Consider the following 24,362-nt stretch of genomic DNA (forward strand, 5'->3'; position numbering starts at 1 on the left):
TCCACATTTCTGAAGGATTCACAGATAATCATATTGACACATGTAAAAATACTTAATGGCATTCTTTCATTCCCCATCTGATATTCCATAATTCATTTTTTCCTGTTTGTAGGCACATGAGTGACATTTATGCATACAGTTATTTACAATAGTAATAAAAAAAGACAGGTATTAGTTTAACCACCACATTACTAAGGGATACAGTCATTTCTGAGCTGGCAGTGATAACTTTCACTAGGAAAATATTTTTAAAGAGCTCTGCAGCTATCATCTAATGTTCAATTAAAAAAAGATGAATCCGGTTTTTGGTGACATAGTAGAAGCACCATGTTTTTGGTAGAGCTTAGTTATTTTCAACTGTCTCTGTATTTTCAAACAGCATGTTCATTCTGAAGCTGATTCTCCAGGATACTGGGTTTCTCTGACAGAGATGAGCATATTACTGTCACTTTATCATTGATCTGAAAAAGTTCACTTTTTCCCCCTGTGAATTTCAATCATTAAATTTTCCTGATTTCAATACATCACATTTCTGATTTACTGAAATGTTTCATGAATTTCTTTAGTAAACAATTCATGGTTTGTGGTGCTAACCAATACATATGTTAGGCATAGGGTGCACCATATATTCAGCATGTGGGCAATGATGTTAACACTTTTGCTCACTTATACCAAGAGATAGATATCCCAGTCTACAAAGCTAAACATAGCTTTTGGCGTTAGCGAATATGAGACTTGTAAAAGACAAGATACATGATCTGCCCTTGGTACAAGCTTAGGAGATGCCTTCTCAACGATTAGTACCTAGAAAACTGTGTCCAAAACAAAAGATAAGTGGAGTACCCCATGGTATAAGAGAAACAAATTGGAATTGGGGGTTGAATCTTCAATGGCATATAAAGGGGTTTATAATTGTCAAAAAACCCTATTATAAAAATACAGGTGATCTTGAGGGTGTATCTTGGAAGCAGACCTGTGGAAGGTGAATATGCTGCAAGATAAGAATTGCTTCCCAAAAGGAGGGTACGTTTGTCTACTTTTTGTATTGCACTGCTTTGTTTTTAAGCAATAAATTTGGCTACGCTTGGTTATTTGGTCTCTTAAATATTTTTAATAATGAACCATAAGTGTTGTTAATCAATTGACTATATATTTTAATCAACAGTGGATTGTCCACGATATGTCATTATCATTATTCCTCATTAAAAGGTACATAATTCTGCTTTAAAAGAAACCATTCTTGTGACATCTGAGATAGTGCAGTTATTTCCCAGTACAGAAAATAACTGTGGTATCTGAAGTAATACAATGTGGTAACTTGGTTAAGGTTAACCTTTTAATAACTACTGTTAAACCCATTTATTTCAGCAGATGCCACTCATTTATGAAACTTGAGGAATTGTTCATGAGGCTCTTCAAGGAAACTTGAATAGCAATTAATATTGTTCAGAGCTGAAAGATTTCTACTTAACCTCGACTAAACTCGCCATAAATCAGAGGTCACAGAATTAAAATTCTTTTCCCCTTGCTGTCATGATTTTTTGCCTAGATTACTATTGCTAAGTAATAAGGGTTGCTAAGGTAACAGATCCCATCATGTTATAATAAAACTATAGATAAATCTTTAAATCATTTTAAATATAGGATTTTAAAACATGTCTGTTTTTCCTCTTTCACTTGCACAATAAGTCAAACAAATCAGTATCCCAAGCACTGAATAACAGCTGTGTTCATTAGCTATTTTGGCATTATGTTGAATAGTTTATTACCCATATGGTACACACAGATGCACGCTCAGGTATTATCTGATTCTATTAATAATTTCAGCTCAAATCAAATGTAGATATTAAGTGAAATATAATCATATTTAGTAACTCATAATTACCAGATCTTACTTTGGTCTAGATCATGGGTAGGCAAACGTTTTGGCCCAAGAGCCAAATAGAAATTATATGGCGGGCCATGAATGCCCATAAAATTGGGGTTGGGGTGCAGGAGGGGGTGAGGGCTCGGGTGGGGCCAGAAATGAGGAGTTCAGGGTGTGGCAGGAGGCTCCAGGCTGGGGCGGGGGAGGGCTCCGGCTGGGGGTGCAGGCTCTGGGGTGGGGCTGGGAATGAGGAGTTTGGGGTGTAGGAGGGTGCTCCGGGCTGGGACCAAGGAGTTCAGAGGGCAGGAGGGGGATCAGGGCTGGGGCAGGGGGTTGGGGTGCACGGGGGTGGGGTAAGGGCTCCGACTGGGGGTGCAGGCTCTGGGGTGGGACTGGGGATGAGGAATTTGGGGTGCAGGAGGGTGCTCTGGGCTGGGATCAAGGGGTTTGTAGGGCAGGAGGGGGATCAGGGATGGGGCACAGGGGGAGGCTCAGGGGTGCAGGCTCCAGGTGGCGCTTACCTCAAGTGTCTCCTGGAAGCAACAGCATGTATCCCCTCCGGCTCCAATGCGGAGGTGCAGCCAAGCAGCTCTGCGCACTGCCCCGTCCAGAGGCACCACCCCCACAGCTCCCATTGGCTGCGGTTTCAATAGGAGCTGAGGGGGTGATGCTTGGGGCGGGGGCAGCGTGCAGAGAGGAGCCCCCTGGCTGCCCCTACATGTAGGAGCTGGAGGAAGGACATGCCGCTGCTTCCGGGAACCACATGGAGTGGCCCCCAACCCTGCTCTCTGGCTGGAGCACCGGAGCACCGAAGTGGGGCATGCCCCAGTCCCCGCTCCCCAGCAGCAGCTCGAGGGCAGGATTAAAATGGCTGGCGGGCTGGATCTGGCCCCCGGGCCATAGTTTGCCCACCCCTGGTCTAGATCCATCTTCCTAAACCCTATTTTCCATATAACAGTTGCAGGGTACACAGTTAATCACAAACACAGTAGCCATTACATGAAAGAGCTAGAGATAATTTTCCAATGAATCAATAGTTTTTTGGTATCAGAGGTTACTCACCACATCTCGAACGATGGGAAAACTTTTCTTTCTACGCAGGTCTGGCATGCTGTCAATTCCATACAGTCCACGGCCAGGCCTTAAGGGAACATAAAGGGGGTGGGGGGGAAGGCTTGAGTTTAGGAGTTTGCATCTTTAAGGACATTGTTTGTTTACCGTATTCCCTGCTACAATATGACTAATCTGTACATATGTACCACCGACAGACCTCTGACACTTAATGCATGCGCCTCTATCGCATGAGCTAAAAGCCAACTGACTGTTAGCTAAGGCTGTAGAGCAGACTCATTTGCTCTCTCTCTCTCTCTAAGTGGTCTCGGTGCCACTAGATGGGACAGAACACCACACCCAGGAGGTGTGTGGGTTACACATAGTTAAAAGCAAAATTAACATTCTAATGGTTGACAGCAGCAGTAATTTTTCAAATTTATGAAAAGTAAGTTTTAGTGAACAGAGGCATGGACTGAGAGTCAGGACTCTTGATCTCTTCCTAGCTCTCCCCTTGAGAAGCTGGATACATTAAGCAAAACAAACAATTAACTTCTGTGCCCCATTTTACCCAGTTGTATAGCGAGTATCGTAATAGTTCACCACAACACAGAGTCTGGTAAGGCTTAATCAATTATAGTTGTAAACATTTGGGGCTTTGAGATCCCACATACCAAACGGTATTGAAATGCAGGCTGTTGTCATTCAGACAGTACAACTATATAAAGAATTCTGAGTATATGCAATAAAATCTTTTGATGTGTTAGAATGGGACTGCAGAAAACACAATATCTAATGCAGTAAATAATTCTGACTGTAACTTTTTAATATTGATTTATTGGCCATATCATTAGTATTTGGAGTGTTTTCTTATGCTCAGTTTGATATCTCTATTCACGCAAACATTTAAACCTTGTATATACACATGTATATCAGAATGTACCTTAAAAAAAATTACAGGAAAAGCCCATGGCCACTTCATACATGCAGTACAAAACTGGTGTGGGTAGATTGCATAAGACAAAGGGGGATGTTTTGACCACAGGATGTGCTTAGATTGAAGGACAACAGATACACAAAAATGAACTGCCAAAGGGCAATTCGAGAAAAACAGGAAAGTCGCAAAAGATCCTATGCAAAGCAAAGGGTAAAAGTGGTCTGGTTAAGCATGCTTTATTAGTGCATGATCAGTTGCAACAAACCAACTACAAAAGAGAAATAACAACATGAAAATAGCGAGGACAGCAAAAGTTACGCCAACTGAAGTTTATGCATGTATATGGAGAATTGCACAAGATATGTAATATTCATAATTCTTAATGGTGATTGGAAGAGAATTAATGAAAATGTAATTTGAATGTGTACAAAATGTGGTAAATTGTAAGGGGTAATCAAACTACCATAGGAGAAATCAATCATGACCTGCCTACGTGCCAGGAGAAAGTCACTATCTTTTTTGGTATGTCTGTTATTCCTTACTTTAATAGTAATTGTAATCACAAGGCAAGCTTTTGGTTCAAATAAAAGGTTAGAAATTAATAAACCAGGACCAAGTGTGTGGCATTCTCACCCAACAAAGCCACAATCAGGCCCTCTGTAAAACAGGGCGGATTTGTAACCAACACTGAAATGAAGTGTAAGTCAAAAGAATGGGCAGGTGCACATGAATGACAAATTAATTCTGTGCTGTTTCTATGAATAGCAAATTAATCTGAAATTATTGGAAACTTAAAATAAAGTGGGTCTATTATCTTGTGTGACAGGATTCCTTTGTTCAGAAACCTCATCAAGGTGAATGGGCTTGGCCACCAATAATTTTTGTTATGAAAATAATAAGTTGCACTAGACTGGGGGATGGGAACTGTCCTTTCCTGGTAAAGTCTAATTTTTCACCTGAACTTGAATAAAAGATCTAAGAATGGTAACAGACATTTATGCCTTTAGACTAATCATTAACCCAAGCCCTATTCAACTTCTTTCCTTTTAACTGGTCTCAAAATATGCCAGATTAGTATACTGCACTTCTACAATTCAGAACATATCATGCAATGCCTAGATAATACTAAAAATCAAATAACATGATTCCCTAACTGATCTGGCCATGGGTGGATTTATTTTTTTGTGCTTAGTTTTATTAATGTACAGTGAATTTCCAACTATAGATACGGATATGGAATATTCAAGATTTCCATGTCCTGCTAGCACAAGCCCCACTGCTTCTGAAACCATGTATCCTATTATGAGAAAGAGCTTCTTCAGCTTCTTCTACCTAGTACCTTCTACTTACCTACCTTCTTCTACTAAGTACTGTTCGAAGGATTTTCTGGGGGGAAAAATAAGTTCAGCTGGACTTTTGGATGAATAGGAGAAATGCATCCTACTTAACCTGTGTCAAATGGTTTAACCCATTGAGATCTTGCCTGGTACACAATAAGGAATCTTACACGTTTAGACAGACTGTTGTGTCACATGAAATATGCCAGTGGGCCATACTCATGAACTTTAGCTATATAACAAATATCCCTGGAGTGCACTGACTGGATTAATAATGTTAATGTTATACACAAATATGTATTGTGACAAAGCCCTGAGCCTGTATTGGTGGGTCCCGCACTTCTGGGAAGTTTCAGTGGCCTCAGAAACTCAATAAGGCCCCAATGTGACCTCCCTTTCTCAGTGCAGTGGCAAGAGTGACAGCCTATAGAGTTACTTTCATCACCAGCCAGTGTGGGAGATGGGAAGGGGGAATACCCCACAGTCTCTGTTGCTCCATAGCTCGGTAGGCGCACTTTGACCTCCTGCCTGGACTGAGTCCTGACTCCCTTCTCCAGGGGATCTCTGTAGAGCATAGGGGGGGGGAACCTGGGCCCGCCTTTTATTCCAAGTTCCAGCCCAGGGACCCTTATGTTAGCAGATGTTGGTGGCTTTCCCTTCACCACTGACACCTCTTTGATTCCCTGGGCCACTTCCCCCATGGTCCCCTTTTCCTAGCTTCACCCTTATCTCAGGATTCAGCAATGCTTCTTCTCCTCCAGCTCCTTTCACCTCAGCCTCCTAGAGGGCACTGGAAGGAGAGCTTTTAAACAGTATAAGTGGGACCTTGATTGGTTCCAGCTGTCCTCATTAGCCTAATCACCTTAACTGGTTAATTGGCATCAGGTGTCTTAATTGGCCTGGAGTCACCTTTGTTTGGCTATCCAGGGAACAAGGGTCTGCTCATTCTGAAGGCTGATGTATCTGCCTTCCAGCACTCTCTTATATTCTTCTGGTCTGACTCTGTCACAGTATATAAGGTGCTGACAAGAACAGAACCACTGCTTCATTTGTGCAAGCATGGAGACTACTTTATTAGCTCTTCATCCTTCAGCACATGACCATCATTTGAGCTCTCTGTTCTTCTGTAACTGTGCATCTTCCCTCAGCAGTCACATGGATAGCTTCTGTATAACTTTAGGAATGCATGTGCACAACTACTTATCTCTTTCTTCTGCCTGGAGTTGTAAAACTCAGCAAGGAGGAGGGTAACAGTGATAAGATCACATGGCTTACATAGGTTTACCATTTGAGTGGCTTCTTGGATCATAATCACACACGCTTATTTTCAAATTGTCCCTTAAAAAATCCCTATCAAGACATATGCTTCTATGCTCCCTTAATATTTCCCTCTTCTGCCTCTGGAGAAGATGACCTCACTGTCTATTAGTTTATGGATTAATGTCAGACTTCCCCCTTCCACACAAACTATCCCCAGTTGCCCCTCTCCCTACCATTGTCCACACCTTTAAAAAATATAAATTAGCCATTCAACTCCATTGGCAGTTGGCCGGCCCCCTCTGCATAACTCCCTCTCCCCAGGGCTGTCTGCTCCAAACAGAGCTTCGAGGGCTCAGGGACAGAAGGGCACTTCCATACACACTGCTGCTGTCCAGAGCTCAGGCAGGGGTCCCTGCATGTGTCAGTTTCAAGAGAGCAGAAGGCCTATAGTTCAGTAATTCAGCATACATTCCAGTGTTCTGCTGGGACCTTTCCATTACCTAATCCCTTTTCTCCACACCTTCCCCCACTCCAGTCACTCTCCCAACTCCACCAAACAGTCATAGAGTCAAGAACTTCTGAGAGAGACTAAAGCAGCTAGGGCCACATGTGCTAAAATCCAGGCTCTATGGGGAAGCGACCAGGGAAGCTAAGCTAGATCCCATTGATTCCCCGTTCCCCTGTGTGAATTCTAAGGAGAACTCACCAGAGCTGTCAGATAATAAAGCTCAAAAGTCAGATGGTTGTTGTACAGCTGGATCTGTTGACACAGAGGAAAATCCCATAGGGGACAAAGATAATCTCCCCTCCCACCTAGTAGTACATAAAGACATTTTGAGCATCATTCTTTACAAGGTAACAGACATTCAGCTCTTAGGTAACAGGCTAAGGGCCAGGCGATACAATCATTTCACCCCCTTAAATCTGAATAATTCCATTGACTTCAGTGAAGACTATTTGGATTTGCACTGGTATAAATGAGATTAGTATCTGACTCTAAAAATCTAAGTATCTAATCCAAAGCATAATGAAATCTATGAGAATCTTTTCCTAGACTTCAGCAGGTTTGGGATCAGATCCTAACAGTAGCTCATCCAGCTCTAACTACTTTAATATTCCAAACTGTAAATAATTTTTGTTTTCTAGGGAAAAAACCCCTAAAGATATCTGACTGCAAGTTCTATTTTCTTCTTCAACTCTTTCATATGGCTCTAAAAAGTGACATGATGAAAGCCTAGTGCAAACCCCTCATAATTTATGGATATTGATGCTTCTTAGAGGCTCTGATTATTAATAGTTTCTTTCCTTTTCTACTCCTTTTTTCCCCCAACTATTTTTTTAAAAAGCTGATGCTTCCCCTTTGCTTGAAATTGAAAGGGAAGACAAAATAGACAAGGCTTTCAAGATAACTGGAGAGTGAATCTGATTTTCAGGCATAAGACTGTTTAGGTCTCCTCTAGCATTGATATTCATCAGGCAAATCCTCTTTGACAATGAAACTTCACTCCTTTCTTGCAAGGAAGACTATGAAACTATGAAAGTATATGTGATATGGTTTGGTTCATAACACAGTTCTGAAATGAAGGCGAAGTCAGGCTGTTTCTTTTACAATTTCCTTATTTAGAACTGTACACAAACCAAATCTGTAGGACTTGGCAGTCTGACCTTGCAGGGGCTGGAGTGCCGCCCCAATCCCTCAGTGTTTAATGCCACTCAGCAACTCACAAGAGGCCCCTGATACCTTGCAAGATTGAACCACAGAATAAACTGACAGGTATCATTCAAGCTTTTCAAAATGCTGTTTTCTCAGGAGAAAGCTTCATAAAGGTCTGTGAACTCCGGGAGTTTCGTGAACCAAGAATGCTGGCAGGGTTTCCTCCTGTGTGCTGCCTTTAAGCTCTGAGGTTTATTATTTAGCTCAATGGACAAGGTTTTGCAGGAAGTTTCCATCACTCCTACATTATTAAATCAGCAATACACAATGGATGTGTGGCAAATGCTCTGATTATATAATCATTTCACATCCTAGATGATATCACAGGTTAATTAGTGTTTTAAGGGATGTGACCTGCTTCTTCCTGTAAGTTAACAGTTAATGAAGCAGAAACTTGGAGAAATGATCCAGAATCTTTATGCATCCAGAAAAGAAATTAGAATTGCTTAGCTAAAAGACAAGTTTTAGCTTACAGTGTGATCACGTTAGCTTATTGCCAAACCAATATTCTGCAAATGCTTAAATGTAGTTTTGGGGGTTTAGAAAACAGTTTGACATTTCACTTTTAATATATACTGATCAAACTCAACTGCAAGTATATTCAACAAAAATAACTAAATAGGATTTTTGGAGGGGCATTCCCTATTTATCCTTCCAGATTAAACATGCCTACTTTTCCATATCAGTAACTTCAAATTCAATATGGGACCTCAAAATCAAAATCCATCAACAATAATAAAGAGTGTAGCTCAATGATTTTGTTGATTCATGAACCAGAACAGAATCCAGCACACTGTGCTCCTGTTGTGTACTGATAGCACAATACAGAAGTACTTGTTTTTGCACCAAAGTAACCAAACATGACTTCAGGGTACCTATGGTACTGATAAAAAGAAAAGAAATACTTGTGGCACCTTAGAGACTAACCAATTTATTTGAGCATAAGCTTTCGTGAGCTACAGCTCACTTCATCGGATGCATTGAGCTGTAGCTCACGAAAGCTTATGCTCAAATAAATTGGTTAGTCTCTAAGGTGCTACAAGTACTCCTTTTCTTTTTGCGAATACAGACTAACACGGCTGCTACTCTGAAACCTATGGTACTGATAGTTGAACTAGGCGGAGATAGTTTTGCCGTTACTTTTCTGATTATCTTCCAAGGTAAATCATGGTTACAATTTCCAATTCTAGTGGCAAGAAATGAACTTCAGATACACTGTTTCATCTCTCTCTGGTGTATTAATGTGACTGTCCAGTTTCTAAGTTGTTCAAGTACAGAAAAAGCTGCAAAGAGGAGTCAGCCAGAGACTCCACCAGTAGGGGCTGAAGCAGCCAAAGCAGGGAACTTTGCTCCTTTGGAGAACTTTCTGTACTTTGACTGAATTTTCTATGCCCTGTGCTGATTGGGTGTTTTCTTCAAATCTCCCCCTCCCACACAGTCTCTTCATGTCACTGTAACTCCTCTTACCCCTTCTCCCCATCCCCCTCACCTGCCCTTTTTCTCCCATTGCTTTAGCTTATCCCCTCCTAAGTCCCCACATATATATAAACCAATTTTGGAACTAACATGACACTGCTGCCATCACATATGTTACTGTACTTGTGTGTTATACCCCTTCCCCCACCCAGTATCTGTCAGGTCTATTTAGAGTGTAAACTCTTCAGAGGCCAGGAACCATCTTTCGTTCTGTGTTTGTACAGCACTCAGCATAAGGGTGTCCTGGTCCATGACTAGGGCCCTTAGGTGCTACGGTAAAAACGAAAAACAACCGTGGGTAAACACTGCCTTTAAAAGCTTTAAGCTTGATCTAATTGTGATTACCCACACAGATGTTGGCCCATGGAAACCTGATGGCCTACTGGGTTTCGCAGCCACAAATGCAAGTTGTGATTGTGAGAGATATTGTGCTGTCTCCTCTCCAGCCATACTTGTTTAGCTACATCACATTATCCCTTTTCTCAAACACCAGAGATTGCATGGAGTATGAACGGGGAATCCCAAAGCACCACAATGTAAGGACTTGTTCTTCCCTAGCCAACAGAATGCCAGAAAGCTGAAAGGAGTCTGCATGCCCCCAAGATATTTAAAGGGAAAAAAAACAAAGTTGTGATAAAGAGGGAGAGAGAAGCATTTCTCACAGAGTTCCAGTGACTGTAGAGAAAATGTCACCACAACACCAAGCTGTCTTTCCCCCTGTAAAACCATGATACATCTGAGGAGATTTAATGCAGCCAGGAGGAAAAATCCTGGAAGTCAAGAATGGAAATAAGAACATCAGCAGCCTCATATATGGAGTCTCAAATTGAGGCTGTGTTTAGCTCCGCTCTTTTCTTTTCCAGCTTCTGTGGCAGGCCAACCTTTCTCTCTGAATAGGTCAGCCAGCTGTGGAGGGTGTTTTCAGGTCAATAGGGCCTAGGTAGCAATAACAGTAAGCAATAAGGCTCTTTTAGAGAGACCTTCCAGGTACCTAAATAAGCGAGGCCAGGACTACATACAATGATTTGCATATGCAAGATTATTAAAACCAGAAAGTGTTTACTGCTCTCTTGTCATTTGGGTAACTGTTATTTGTATTGTCAAATTCATTTCTCATATTACAATTTGGATGAATTGGAAGTTGTTTTGCTCTTGCTATAATTATGTTTACAATTTTGTTGTTTTTCTATTCATAAACTCTAGGCTTTGAGCATAACAGCCGGCCACGCCTCCTGGCAAGATGGCTATCTAACTGCCTCTTCTAAATTACCTCTTTCCCCATTTATCACACTTGCATGGCTTCTGACACTTTCATGGGACCTGTAAAGTACAGGAATGTATCAGAGTGCATCACACCAGTTAAAATAAAATGTTAACGCCTGACTCAGGTAAAAGCAAGCCTAAACACATAATTGTAAATGGACTAAAAGTAGTCTATGGTGGTCACTATGGTTTTGATCATTTGCTTTAGCTAAATAGACAAGTTTACCTTAATATTTGTGGCATTACTTGAACTTCCCTATACGTACAGAAGTAAAGTTATCCAAGAGATAATCTAAACAACATAATCATTTTTAAGGATGCTTGCAACATGATCCTTATCCATCAGAGAAAAATGAGACAATAGATGAAAGATCTTGCCCTTAGCAAGAATAGACCAAACAATTTAACACAGAGATATTAAGGAAACTTCAAAAGTCACTTGGACATAGGATAAAGCATACTCCTTAAAGCCCTGCAGGGAAAAAAAAAGATTCTGAAAACAAGAGGAAGCGATGTTACAATTCTTTTGAAAACTGGTCATCTTTATACCTCTTGCTCTCTCGGATGACTAAATGCTACTTAACAATGCATTCTACTAAACTTCAGAATACAGAAATGAAACTGATTGTATCAGACTTCTAAACATTGCAATATCAACCCAGGAAACGCTGTCATATTATATTCTAATATTGAACATCTGGACTTGGTCTCCTGGAGCAAACAAACCCCTTTGGGAAAATAGGGCCCCACACTTAGGATGTTACCATATGTAACCACAATGGTACTTCCATGGAAGATAATCCCCGAAGATGTAATTATTATGTAAATATACATTGGGCGTAAAATTCCCTTTGGGACGCTGGGTGTATGATGAGTTAACCATTTTATAGAATATAACCCTACCGGTGATGTGGATGCCAAGTTGGAAGAATCCAAATTTAAAGTGGCCACAGCCTGGAGCCAAGAATATTCCCGGCAAGCAAATGTATGGGAGCCATTGTGGGTGCAGCCAGCACTTTTTAATGTGTCCTTTCACTCTTTTACAGGGGTGGTACGCCGCAAGGAGTGGTGAGTGGACCAAATTCCTCCTAATTGTAGTATGTTCATAAAAGTATTGAAACAACAATTCAAAGGGTGGGTGAGGGGACACACCTGGAATCGTTGTCGGAAAAGGGGATTGTGGGCAGCGGGGAACACTATGCTGGATACGTGGAATCTGGGGGATGAGTGGGTAACCAAACAATTAGTAAGCCAAAACATAAGATTTCAACAACAAATTAATGAATTAATAGCACACCAACTATCAGCAGTTGCCATAGGGTGGAGGACAGCAGTAGAGGTAAACTTGCAGTTAACTCATTGGGCAGGAGATCTGGTGACATGGTGGGGGATGGCTTCAGAAGATTAACATGGGGAGAAGTGTGTTTAGGTATTCAAAATGCTCAGTTAATAATGTTAATGGATATTATGAGAGATGCTTGGTCAGAACAATGGCCTTCAGTGTTAAATGGGGAGGCTAGCCCAAATTTATCCACAATTGCAAACACATACCATCTACCTGAAAAATAACAGCCCCAACCTGTGGGGACAGTTCTTGTGTAATTGTTACTAGGATACCATGGGAAGGAAATGCAAATAAGGTGGTCCCCTTGAACACTATGGGAGTAACTAGGGAAGGAGGAGTGCATTGGGAGCTACTAGGAAATAGGTGGTAGGAGGGATGGAATGGGGTAAATTGGACTGTCATCACATTAAGCAGTTGAATATCCAGAGGAGGAATATGGATGTGCCTCTCTCCTCTGACTATGGAGGAGCAGGATCAATGGCCTGTTGCAAAGGGGGGGCATTTAGGGGTAATATACATGGGGTATGGTGTATTCTGTGGGAATGTATGCAATCCTGCAATATAACACTAGGAGGCAAAATCCTTCCAGTGTATGACCAAATTATGAACTTCTATACACTGCCACCTGGACTATGGTGCATCAATGGACCAGTGGATTTAATCGTTGTAAACAATCGAACCAGCACCTACTACCCCATGCCATACCAAGTAGTTGAATTGGTTTGGACAATACCAAATTTCACCATGGATATTCAATGGAGACACAGTATGGACAAAAGTACACAAAGATTACAAGAGCAACTTGCTCCAAGTGCCAACAGTTGGACACACTTACAATATACACTACAGGATGGCATTGACAAAATGTTAACCCTATCAAAGGAGGAGAAGCAGTGTTTTTGGTGGTGGCTAGGATGTTGGACCATACTGCAGTGGTCAGGACTCTCAGTGTTGCCGTGGATTATCATAGCAGCTGGTGTATTATTAACTGTATTTGTGTTACATTGCATATGGAAACAATCAAGGGGGGCATAACCCTCTAGAGAACATCCACTAATTATAATCTATAAGTAATGTAGTAAGCCCTTTCCCCCACAGTGTACTAGGCCCACTATAATGGGAAGTCTGGAACACTAATTGGAAAAGATGTGGTATGCCTGTAGCAGAGAAGGTACAGGGCACGGTACTACGCAAGGGGCAGTGGGACAGATGGAATATTGACACCTTCCACCTTGATGCCTGGCCCTATCAGAAAGTGTCTCGCCATATGTCCTATGCTTTTCCAGGGATACCTAGGCAGGAGGATCACCCAAACCCCTACCCCCAAAAGGGGTAGAGTGTAAGGATATAGATATTCAGGCCTGTCTGTAAAGGCCTATACTTTAAGAATTTTGGTATATGTTTATCATTTAGCTAGTTATAGAGGTATAAAAGAAAGAATCAAAATCACTGTCTGCCTGTGTAAGGGCCTTCTCACACTGTGACAGTCTGAGGCCCTGTTCTTAAGCTAAGGCCTTTGGCTAAGTAGCGGGAGCAGCCATAAACTGGGAAGCATATGATCACATCCTCACATTCCAAACTAGTCATATTGAAATAAGGCAATCTGGGGCTGTTCGAAAAGTGATCCAATCTATCACCTCCAGAGAAAGGGAAGAGCCTAGAAGATGTAAAAGGAAATTTAGTTTGATAGTTTTCTGTTTGGTAAGAACTCACTTATCAATAGACACAGCTGGGAAACCCTTATGTCTTTATAGATGCAGTTGTGAAATCCTCACTTCTGTATTGTTTTGTCATTATAGTTCCCACTTTGCTATTGTTTATTTGCATGGTCTCTGTCTAGTTCTGTGATTGTTTCTGTCTGCGGTATAATTAATTTTGCTATATGTAAGTTAATTAGGGTAGTGGGATATAATTGGTTAGCTAATCATGTTACAATATGTTAGGATTGGTTAGGTAAATTTCAGTAGAACAATTAGTTAAGGTATAGCTAAGAATATTACTATATACATTAGGGGCAAACAGGAAGTAAGTTTGGATTCGAAAATAAGGAAAAAGGAACTTGGAGTTAAGCTTGCTGGAAGTTCACCCCAATAACCATCTAATTGTTTGCACCTTCGGACTTCGGGTAGTGTTGCTTTCTGTTCATGCGAGAAGGACCGGGGAAGTGAGAGGGTGAAAGAATAAGCCCTCTAACAGTTTAACTGTTACTTGCTTCTAACTGCCTCCCAACCCCATTTCCATCTTTTTTGCTTCACCTATCTTGCTGTATATTGTCATAAATCAAGACTGTAAGCTCCTTAAGGCAGGGAAAATTTTTTCATGTCTACAGATGACTAGTGCAATATCTGATAGGGGCCTCTAAGCCCATCGGAACACACATAAATAATAAAATAATAATACAAACTTTATTCACACACTTGCAACAGTTAACATAAGTCATTCAGAAACATGATGATATTTACATATTTTCAAAGAAGAAGAATCGCTCTCTCATCATTTTGTCCAGACTTGTGATGTACCTAGGTTTTAAGATCTGGCTATTGCCGTACTTCTCCATTCTTGTTTCTATTATAAAATGTATGTGTATTGTGTCACAAAGATCCAATATTTCTAAGACCTCTAGAGAGTTCCATTAAACATTTCTGATTTAATACACTATTTATTCTAGACCAGCGGTTCTCAAGCTTTCTTGCACCATGACTCCCTTTTTACAACAAATATTACTACTCAACCCCCAGAGCGGGGACTAAAGACTGAGCCCGCCCAAGCTCTGCCACCCTGGGCAGGGGGGCCAAAGCTGAAACCCAAGGGCTTCTGTCCTGGACGCAGAGCATGTAACCTTAGCCCTGGGCGATGGGGCTTGGGCTTCAGACTTGCTAGGGCCCAGGGCCAATGCCAGCCTTGGCAACCCCATTAAAATGGGGTCCCAACCCACAGTTTGAGAACCCTTGTTCTAGACAGAACCTGTTGTTTTTAATATTTCACTACATAGGACTACAGTTTATGGCAGACTTTGTGAAAATGAACTAGTTGATTGTATGGTTATATTTCTACAATATAATGAACCTTGATGATTTATAGTCCATGCTGTGAATAACTGGCAGCCCTTTAGTGTTTAAATGATGCCATTTAATATGCTAATTGGTAAATGTCACCTTTTAAAGAATGTTGACATTCATTCTTCTTCCACAGGATGATAGAACCTAAGTGATAGTTTGTTAATGGAGCCCTAACTAAACACATTTTAAAGAGAACTTTTTACCTTTACTAAAATAAGAATTAAAGCTGTGATTTACAAGGGAATCACGAAGGTCACACATTAAGTGGAAGGGGAAATATTTGTAATATTCCAGATTTCTCTGAATTTCCTTTTCACTTCCTAGTATCAAGTGGAAATGAATCACTGTTCATTCAGTGGCACTTATCCAAAGCAAGCAAAAATATACATGCTTCTTGTATTCTCCTCCACTCCCCCATATCCCCCCAAAAAACCCTGCTTATTTTCTTCCTTCTCAGAAAAACAAACCTGTTCTTGACCCTTTGTTTTGCAAAGGTCCTGAAAGCTTTCTTGGCTTATGTTTCGCATAGTAGCTCCACTTATTTTTAATCCTTTTTACAAGTAGCAAATGTGAAGATGGAAAAAAGAAATAAAACAAGCTACAGTCCTAGATTTGGGAATGGCCAATTCTGATCCAAAGTACTCCTAAACAAATATGGCCAAATCCTCAATTTGTCTCTTCATTAATAAAAGGGTTCAAAGTCTCCAGAGACAAGTCAGAAGATACAGCTTCAAATCATAAAGACTAAAGATTCCAGAGCTTAATTGAAATGCTCAGGGGGTGGTAATGACATTTGTGAGAGGCATTCACATAGGTTCTAACTGTATTAAACCTGGGCGGGAAAAACACCAGAGGTCTTTTTTATTATTTGGACCAGGGGTTGCCAACCTGTGGCTCCGGAGCCACATGCGGCTCTGCAGAAGTTAATATTCGCCAACTTTCCAATGTGTCAGGGGGGTGCTCACTGCTCAATCCCGGGCTCTGCCACAGGCCCTGGCCCCACTCCATCCCTTCCTGCCCCCTCCCCTGATCCTGCCATGCCCTCGCTTCTGCCCCCCTTCCCCGAGAGCCTCCTGCACACCATGAAACAGCTGATCGGGAGGTGTGGGGAGGGAGGGGGAGGTGCTGATCGGCAGGGCTGCTGGTGGGCAGGAGGCCCTGGGAGCGGGATGGGGGGAGCTGATCGGGGGCTGCTGACATATTATTGTGGCTCTTTGGCAATGGTAAATTTTTATTGGTAAATTTTGGCTCCTTCAAATTTTACTCACACATATAAAAATTTTTTTACTCACACACATAAATAATAAAATAATAATACAAACTTTACTCACACACTTGCAACAGTTAACATGAGTCATTCAGAAACATGATGAGAGAGCTATCCTTCTCAGGCTCAGGTTGGCCACCCCTGATTTGGACTAAAACACCCAGTTCATCCAGACAGGAAAGGACCAGCAATGGAATATCAAACAAGCACTGAACAAACTACAGCTAGATTTTTAAAATAGTGCTTAGCCCACACTAAGGGGTGGTACAGTCACTTCTCAGCATGGAGGAGTCTATAAACTGCTAAGCAGGACAAGCATGCGTACTCCAAATCTGATGCCCAGTCGGCAGGGTAGCAGAACCCATCGCTCTGCCCACTACATGCTTCTTGTGAGGAGCACCTGAGAACCAGCCATTGACTCGCTCGAGAAGAGGGGCTGCAGTTTTGGTCAGCCTTTATGTAAGCCATATGGGAGTTAGCCACTATCTAGTCTGGAGTCAGCAATGTACTGTAATTATTTTTGAACACTGCTGTGTCTTTCCAGTTGGATACAGAGTAAATAGTTCATTTCAAAGCAAAAGCTGCATCTTAACAGCACGGTGTCTCTGCCTTATTAACCAATGAAATAATGACAAAGCATGTAGTATATAATTCCTGATTCTTGTGTGGGAAGAGTATGTATTTCCATAGTTACTGGGGAGAAAGTAAAGGTAAATTGTTCCTGTTGGCTTTGTCTAGTTTTGGCATCAGAAATGCCATCTTCCACCTCGAGTCTACTATGATACTTTGCCCCTTTTTTTGGATGAGGATTTGATGCACGTTCCTATCACATTACATCTGGAACATTGTAACTCACTGTACCTGGACTTGGAGGTGGAAGCAATACAAAAGCTCCAGTCTGTGCAAAGCACAAGTGACTGTCATCAAATCCATCCCGCTTGTGCGCCCAACCCATCAGTGGCTCCCAGGCTGGTTTCAATGGCACCAGGAACTATTGTGCATGTGGTTTTCCATTTTTCAAGGAGAACATATGCCCCTCAAACCTTAATATTTCACCTATAGGCCCAGTTTCTATGACTGGTACTTTGGGGCCAGACTGTTGCAGTTAAGTTTTGCCCTGCCCTGGGGCAGCGTGAAGCTTCAGTGGCAGCACCAGAAGACACTGGGGTTCACAACCACTTTGCCTCACAGAGCTCCCCACCACATAGGGGAGAACACCTGCTGAGCCATTCCTTTGGAGGGAGCAACAGGGAATCCCCTCCATGCAGGGCCGGATAAAGGTTCTGAGGGACCAAAGGCTAATGGGAGGGAAGAGCGTAAGTATGAATTATATAAGTCATCAATCATTTATCTACATACATATTTACATATTATTTTTATGTAAAATTAACAATTTTATTCTACTCTCACTACACTCAATTCTTCAAACAATTCCCCCCCTTCCCCCCGCCCAGCTTTAGCCGTGGCAAAGTCATGAATGACGTCATCGTACCTCAAAGACCTGACGATTTCATTCTCAGTGCTCAAGAGGGACAAAGCACTGAGATGCTCTTGAGTCATGGTGGATCGGAGGACATTTTTAACTCTTGTTAGGAGAGAGAAGGAATGTTCTCCACTATAATTAGTGATCATTAGTGACAAATACAGCTGTAAGGCAGTTTCAACTTTGGTAAACATTCTATCACCTTGAATTCAGTGATAACTGGGTACATCCAAATAGATTTACTTTTGTCATCTTTTCTCTATATATCTGAGAGTGATGTGCATTGAACAAATTGAAGAAATTCTTTAGTAAAATCTACTGGGAGATCATCTGGGAACTTCTGACACTGTTGTTTGATACCTTCACTGACTTCGGAACTTGAAATGTTAGGCGAAAAATTTGACAGTACACTAAAGGTTTTGTCAATATTTTTGTAAGCCTCGATCCGATGTTCTAATGAACTCTTCAGTTTGCCGATGATTGTGATGAAGGTATTAACTCTGAAGACCTCCTTGTCACTGAATGAGTGGGCAGGTGCATCGTTGCAGGTCTTCTGTCTTTTGTGGCATTTGGCTGACTTACACTCATGGTTAGCAGTCCTTGCAGCCTCCTGAATTTTATACTCATCAAAACTATCCTGTATTTGTTGAAGAACAGTTCCAAGACTCCTCATTAGGTTTACAGCAGTGGAAAGGTCAATTTGAGCACTTTGCAAGCTTAGACTGCATCTGCTGAATGGCTGAAGTATATCATTCCAGACCTCACACAAAATATCAGTTTCTGAAGTGTGCATTGCATCACTCAGGATCTTGGCATCTTTTCTTGTTGCTAATTTTTGAGATTCATCATCTTTAATGCTCTCTAGTGCTTCAAGAATGTTGGGGTATCCCAGAACAACTGCATTTACAGCTTCAGTGTTGGTACTCCACCATGTCCTTGAGTGTGATTTGGGCACTGGGCATCTCTTTGGTAGTGAATCTCTAAGAATCATCCAAGACAGTTGATGCAGAGAAAAAATTGTACAATTCTTGGACAAATCGAAAAAAAGAAACTGCTTCAACACAACAATCCCTGGCAGACTGGCCAACAAGAGAGTGTGCAGCGCATAGTGTGTAACCAACCAAAGCATTGGGCTCTTATCTTTGCCTGCATCCCTGAACATTTGCCACTCATATGCCACTCAGCTTTGGCCATGAAAAAAAAGGCTAATGTCAATCCCATTTTCGGTGAGGAAATCGAGTAGGTACGAGGCAAGTTTCTCCCCTGTGTGGCTGGTGATGTTTATGAAGGTCATGAAATGCTCAACTGGTCTACTGGGTAGCACATAACGCAAGATGACAGTCAGCTGATCAACATGTGACACATCCGGTGCCGAGTCGACGGACACTGAAAAATATCCCACATCTTTGATCTCATCTACAATGGCTGGTAGCGTGTTCTTTGCCAGCAGTGCAATGAATTCATCACAAATAGTCTTTGATAGATTTGACATATGGCCTTCTCCACGATTTGTGTGTTCACTGATGTGCTGAGCTAAGAAAGGGTCAAACTTAGTGATTAGCTCTAGAATGCCAAGGTAAATGCCATTGTGTTTTGATCCAACAGTCTCATCTGAGCCACAGAATGGCAGACCACACTCAGCAAGAAAAAATATAGTTTCAACTACGCATCTGAGAACATTCTTCCAATAAGCACGAGCTTCCAAAAACTGTTTTTTCATTTGGGTATCAATTCTGCCACTAACTTTCTTTCAGGCATGGTAGCTGCTAACTGAAAATGTATGCTGCTCACTCATTGCATGATTGGTAATGTATGCAATATTCTTCCGATCACTGAAGCCTTTACAGAACATTCCCCACTTTTTGGTATCAGAAAACAGGTGGCAATAGAAACAACACGCTTTCTTCTTAGAAGGCAAATAGATAAACTATTCTCACTTGCCTAAAGTAGGGCGTAAAATTAGGAGGGCTTAAGGCTATATAGCCTTATTAGCGTTTGGGTTAATCCAGCCCTGCCTCCATGGTCAGCCACTCCTGCTTGCCAGTGTTCATTGGGGTTGGTGAAGGCCCCCACATCTTTCCTGCAACTCTTTTGGAGCAGTTTGCAGTATATGGGCCACTAGTAGGGAATTGTCACTGTTCTTTCCTACAGCAACAGGCATCAGTGATTGATTCTCTAACCTTCCCTTCCCATGTGTACTCATGCAATGGCTACAACAACACTGCAAATGGCAAATCATAGTCTGTTCTATGTTGAATACCAGGCTTTCTACGGTGACAATGCTATTAAGGTGTAGTTCTGTTTATTAATTATATCGCAGTACTCTGATATTTATGGTTAGTTCATATTTATGGTTGGACTGGGAGGGTAGTGGGGGGGGGGGAAGAGTTGTTCACCTGAATGCCTTAACCCTTGTCAATATAGAATAGAAGGTAGTAAAACTTTCCTGTCCAGTTGGTGGAGAATAACTTCACTTTCGTGATAACAAGAATGAGGATAATGAGAATGAGGGGGAAATGCAGGCAAACCAATATTTTATTTTTTGTGATGTGAATACTATAGAAATCTCACTGCACTAACTCACAAACTGCAAACCACTCACAAAGAGCAGAATGCCTCAAATGGGGCTTTTTCATGTTTCAGAATGACTTGCTTTGAAGATCATGTCCATTATGTTGTTAGCCACTGAAGTCGTGTCTTGAAATACCTTGCATGATCCATTGTACATATGTACATAAAAGTTTATTAAAAGGAGGAAGGAAAAAATTGTTCTCCTTAACCTCTCAGGACAGGACAAGAAGCAATGGGCTTAAATTGCAGCAAAGGCAGTTTAGATTGGACATTAGGAAAAATTTCCTGCCGTGGCAGTTAAGCACTGGAATAAATTGCCTGGGGAAGTTGTGGAATATCCATCATTGGAGATTTTTAAGAGCAGGTTAGACAAATACCTATCAGAGATGATCTAGATAATATTTAGTATGGCCATGAGTATAGGGGACTGGACTAGATGAACTCTTGAGGTCCCTACCAGCGTTACGATTCTATGACTGGGGAGAGGTGAGATAACAGGAAGCCATTTACTGCTCAGATAAATAACTGTTGAGATTTATATTCTAGGACAAAGAAGAAGACAACAGAAGAAGACAAAATTTGTAACTTCAACTTGTTGAGCTGGACGTAGATCAAGAGAGGTGTTTAGATATAGTATTTAAATCCACATCCTTCTGTTTGCATGTGCAAATGGACGCACATCCAGTTTCACAGGCATAAATTTCTACATCCAGACAGTAAGCATGTACTAATATACTTTTCAACCATACAAATAAAAATTTGCCTTAAATGGGGTTTGTCTATTTCTTATAAATGGGGTGAGCGAGGTCACACCAGGCGGGATGGAGCAGTGCATTCTTCAAAATGGCGTTCCCCATATGACACTGGACAAAAATCATGTCTGGTTTTGTCTCTGGACTGGACGGGGGAAAAGCCACCCAAGAAAAGGACTGTTCAGTTTTAAACCAGGTGAATGGCCTGCCTACCAGGGACTACCTTTACATTCCAGAATTGAAGTTCAAAATGCCTTTCTTTCTTTTTAAAAGCCTTCAGAAAGCTCCAGTTCACCTCACAGATCTTCTCCCACTCCCTTCTCACTAGCTCTGTCTATTCCTCTAGCTTTGGCTTTCTTCAAGCCCCTTCCTGCTATCTTTCTTGTGTTGGCATAAGAATCTTCATCTTTGCAACATCTGCCACCTAGAGCAAACTCCCTCAACAATTCTGCATTGCTTTTTTCAAATCTCATCTGAAAACATAGTTTCTCCCTTGTTCCTTTCCTTCTGTTGTGACTTATCATTAAACTCTGTATTCATTATTATAATATTATTTATATTAATTTTTCAAAATATGGACCTTATCCTAAATCCACTGGAATCAGTGGAAACGTTGCCAGTGGTTTTGGGCAAAACCTTATATTTATAGACATTGACTGATTGGCTTCATTTATATTTTGTATGAAAGACACTATAGAGAATAAAGTTTCACTGTATTTTATTCTATAACATAGATCCCCTTTAAAAGAAGAACTACTCTATTTCTATATGTAAATAGGAACACGGTAAGGGGAATCGGACACTAATCCTGCTCACATTTCCAGGTTCTTTAGCTTTCCTGCCAGTTCTTTCTTTCTTATGGTGTATTTTCTAAAACTTTTGCTCAAATACAGCCGCATAATGCCAAAAAATATGGGCAGGCCTGCAAGAAGGCGCTGTATGTCTGGTGATATCACCTGGTTATTGTTTAGACTAACAATGCAGCATTTAGTAGCCACTCATGTAGCCCCAAGTGCTGCTATTAATGGGAGGTTTGTCTGAATCTGAACCCAAGGGAAAAATCAGGCTGGATTCTCCTCTTACTTACACCAGTTTTATACTTATGCAACTGCACTTATATTCATGGAGTTACTCCTGATTTACACCACTGAGAGAGGAGAATCAGCCCCCTCAGCACAGAGTCCAGTCACTTCAATGGGCATTGCATACAGAGGTAAATTGCTAATGGTATCGCAGAATCTAGTTTACTGTTCTTAATATCTGCATGCTCATTCTCATTTTTCTGTAAAAAAATATTTATTCATTTACTGTACGTATTTGCACACAGAGCATGGATTTGGGTGTTATATAATTACAGAACCCACACATTTCTGTTATCAGTGGAACTCTTGAAGCAAAGTCCTGTTAAATATGATTTCTAGCACAGTATAGATTCACCAATATCAGCCCTTTGACAGTAAACATAGGCCAGGTCATCATGACATCATTATCAACAACCATCACTGTTAAACAGCATCAATATGGCTGATGTAGTTATACCCTTATAAGATTCTTGAAAATGAAACAATGCATAATGGACATATTTGCTATGTTCTAGCATGTACTTTCTCCACCCATGAATCTTTTTTCACATAAAGGTTTTTAGTTTAATTTTCAACTTTTTCCCCCCTACCCCGGGCATAAGTTCTTTGGAAAGAGCCACAATGGTATTTTAGCGCAGATTTCCACTAGAGTGATATTTAACTTGTTTCCGGATCAAAGTAATGATGAAAATGTGATGAGCTCTGATAGTTTTATGTTTTTAAATCACTTTGTATTGCACATACTATTTAAGATTATGGGAATATTTCATTTTTTAAAGTGCTTGCTTGGAATTATAGTATTTATGGTTATAGGCATGTCTTTTGTGGAGTAATTTTATTTATTGAGTTCAACAGAATGTTATAAATATAGCACATAAAAAGTATTGAGCAGCTTTAGTGTTCCATACTGGAGCACTCCTAAAAATCCAGCTACCCCTCCCCGACTCCAGAAGAAAAACACAGATATTCTCTGATGAAAAAAATTTATATTTTCATATAGGTAGTCAAAAAATCTCTCAACCAACATTAATCAGAAGATTTGGGATAGATTTCTTTGGTGGGGGAACGCGGGGGGAGACAGAGATGGACAACAATTCTTAATGGATAGAAAACTAGAAGTTTCATCCCCATCATTTTTTATTTAACTGCAAGAAGATCATTTCCTGAATATGTACCCAAAACAGGCACTCAGTTCATGACTACTGCAGTCCTGGCACACAGAAAACTCCATTAATTTTAACAGAATTTACAGATGCCACAATTTACTTCATCCGGGCAGTGAGGGAAGCGGGGGGAAGAGGGTTACAATATGTTCAGCAATACTGAAACATAATGCAAGGCACACTGTAACTAATGATTTGGCCCTTGGAAACATAAAACAGAATGGAATAATGCAAGTTAATTACTGGGACTACAAAGTCTGACAGGGCCACCTTAAAAATATCCCTAGAAGCATTAATCCAACCCCATGTGGCAATAAATTAATTTATGCCATAGGTACAAAGTGGAAATAAAAAACACGTTTATGAGCTGCAACATTGTATATGAAAGCTGGGAGGAAAAAAAAAACATAGCACTATAACAAAGATTATGGGACTGGATTTACAGCTTTCCTGGTCCTCTGTATATTAAAATGCCACCAAAGAGTTACCAAGCACTTCCTCTGCAAATCAAATCTGGATTGAAGGAGCCTTAATAAGAAGTAAAAATATCACATTAAGACACTGGAAAAATGAGTCAAGTTGCTCAGCTGCAGAACAGACATTATTCTACCTAATTCAACACTCTGTGAGAAGCAGCAATGCAAGTTTCAGGATAGGATAGGATGGGCTATATTGAGGAAATATATTAATTCAAATTATGTAAAGTGAGTGAGTAAGAGAGAGAAGAGTGATACAT

At 40.9% G+C, this 24,362-nt stretch overlaps 1 protein-coding gene across 2 annotated transcripts in view; it reads right to left on the bottom strand.

Moving 5' to 3' along the window:
- Positions 1-24,362, bottom strand: part of UNC13C (unc-13 homolog C) — a gene marked incomplete at its 5' end in the record, with an annotated part of 390,158 nt that overhangs the window by 296,151 nt on the left and 69,645 nt on the right. For both annotated transcript variants that reach the window (XM_084641195.1, XM_084641194.1), the window contains one exon: positions 2,930-3,008. In XM_084641195.1, the coding sequence (XP_084497321.1) occupies positions 2,930-3,008 (79 nt within the window). The remainder of the gene's footprint in view (positions 1-2,929; positions 3,009-24,362) is intronic.

The sequence above is a fragment of the Lepidochelys olivacea genome (assembly GCF_965140295.1).
Source record: "Lepidochelys olivacea isolate rLepOli2 genome assembly, chromosome: 10".
In the NCBI taxonomy this organism is placed as follows: Eukaryota; Metazoa; Chordata; order Testudines; family Cheloniidae; genus Lepidochelys; species Lepidochelys olivacea.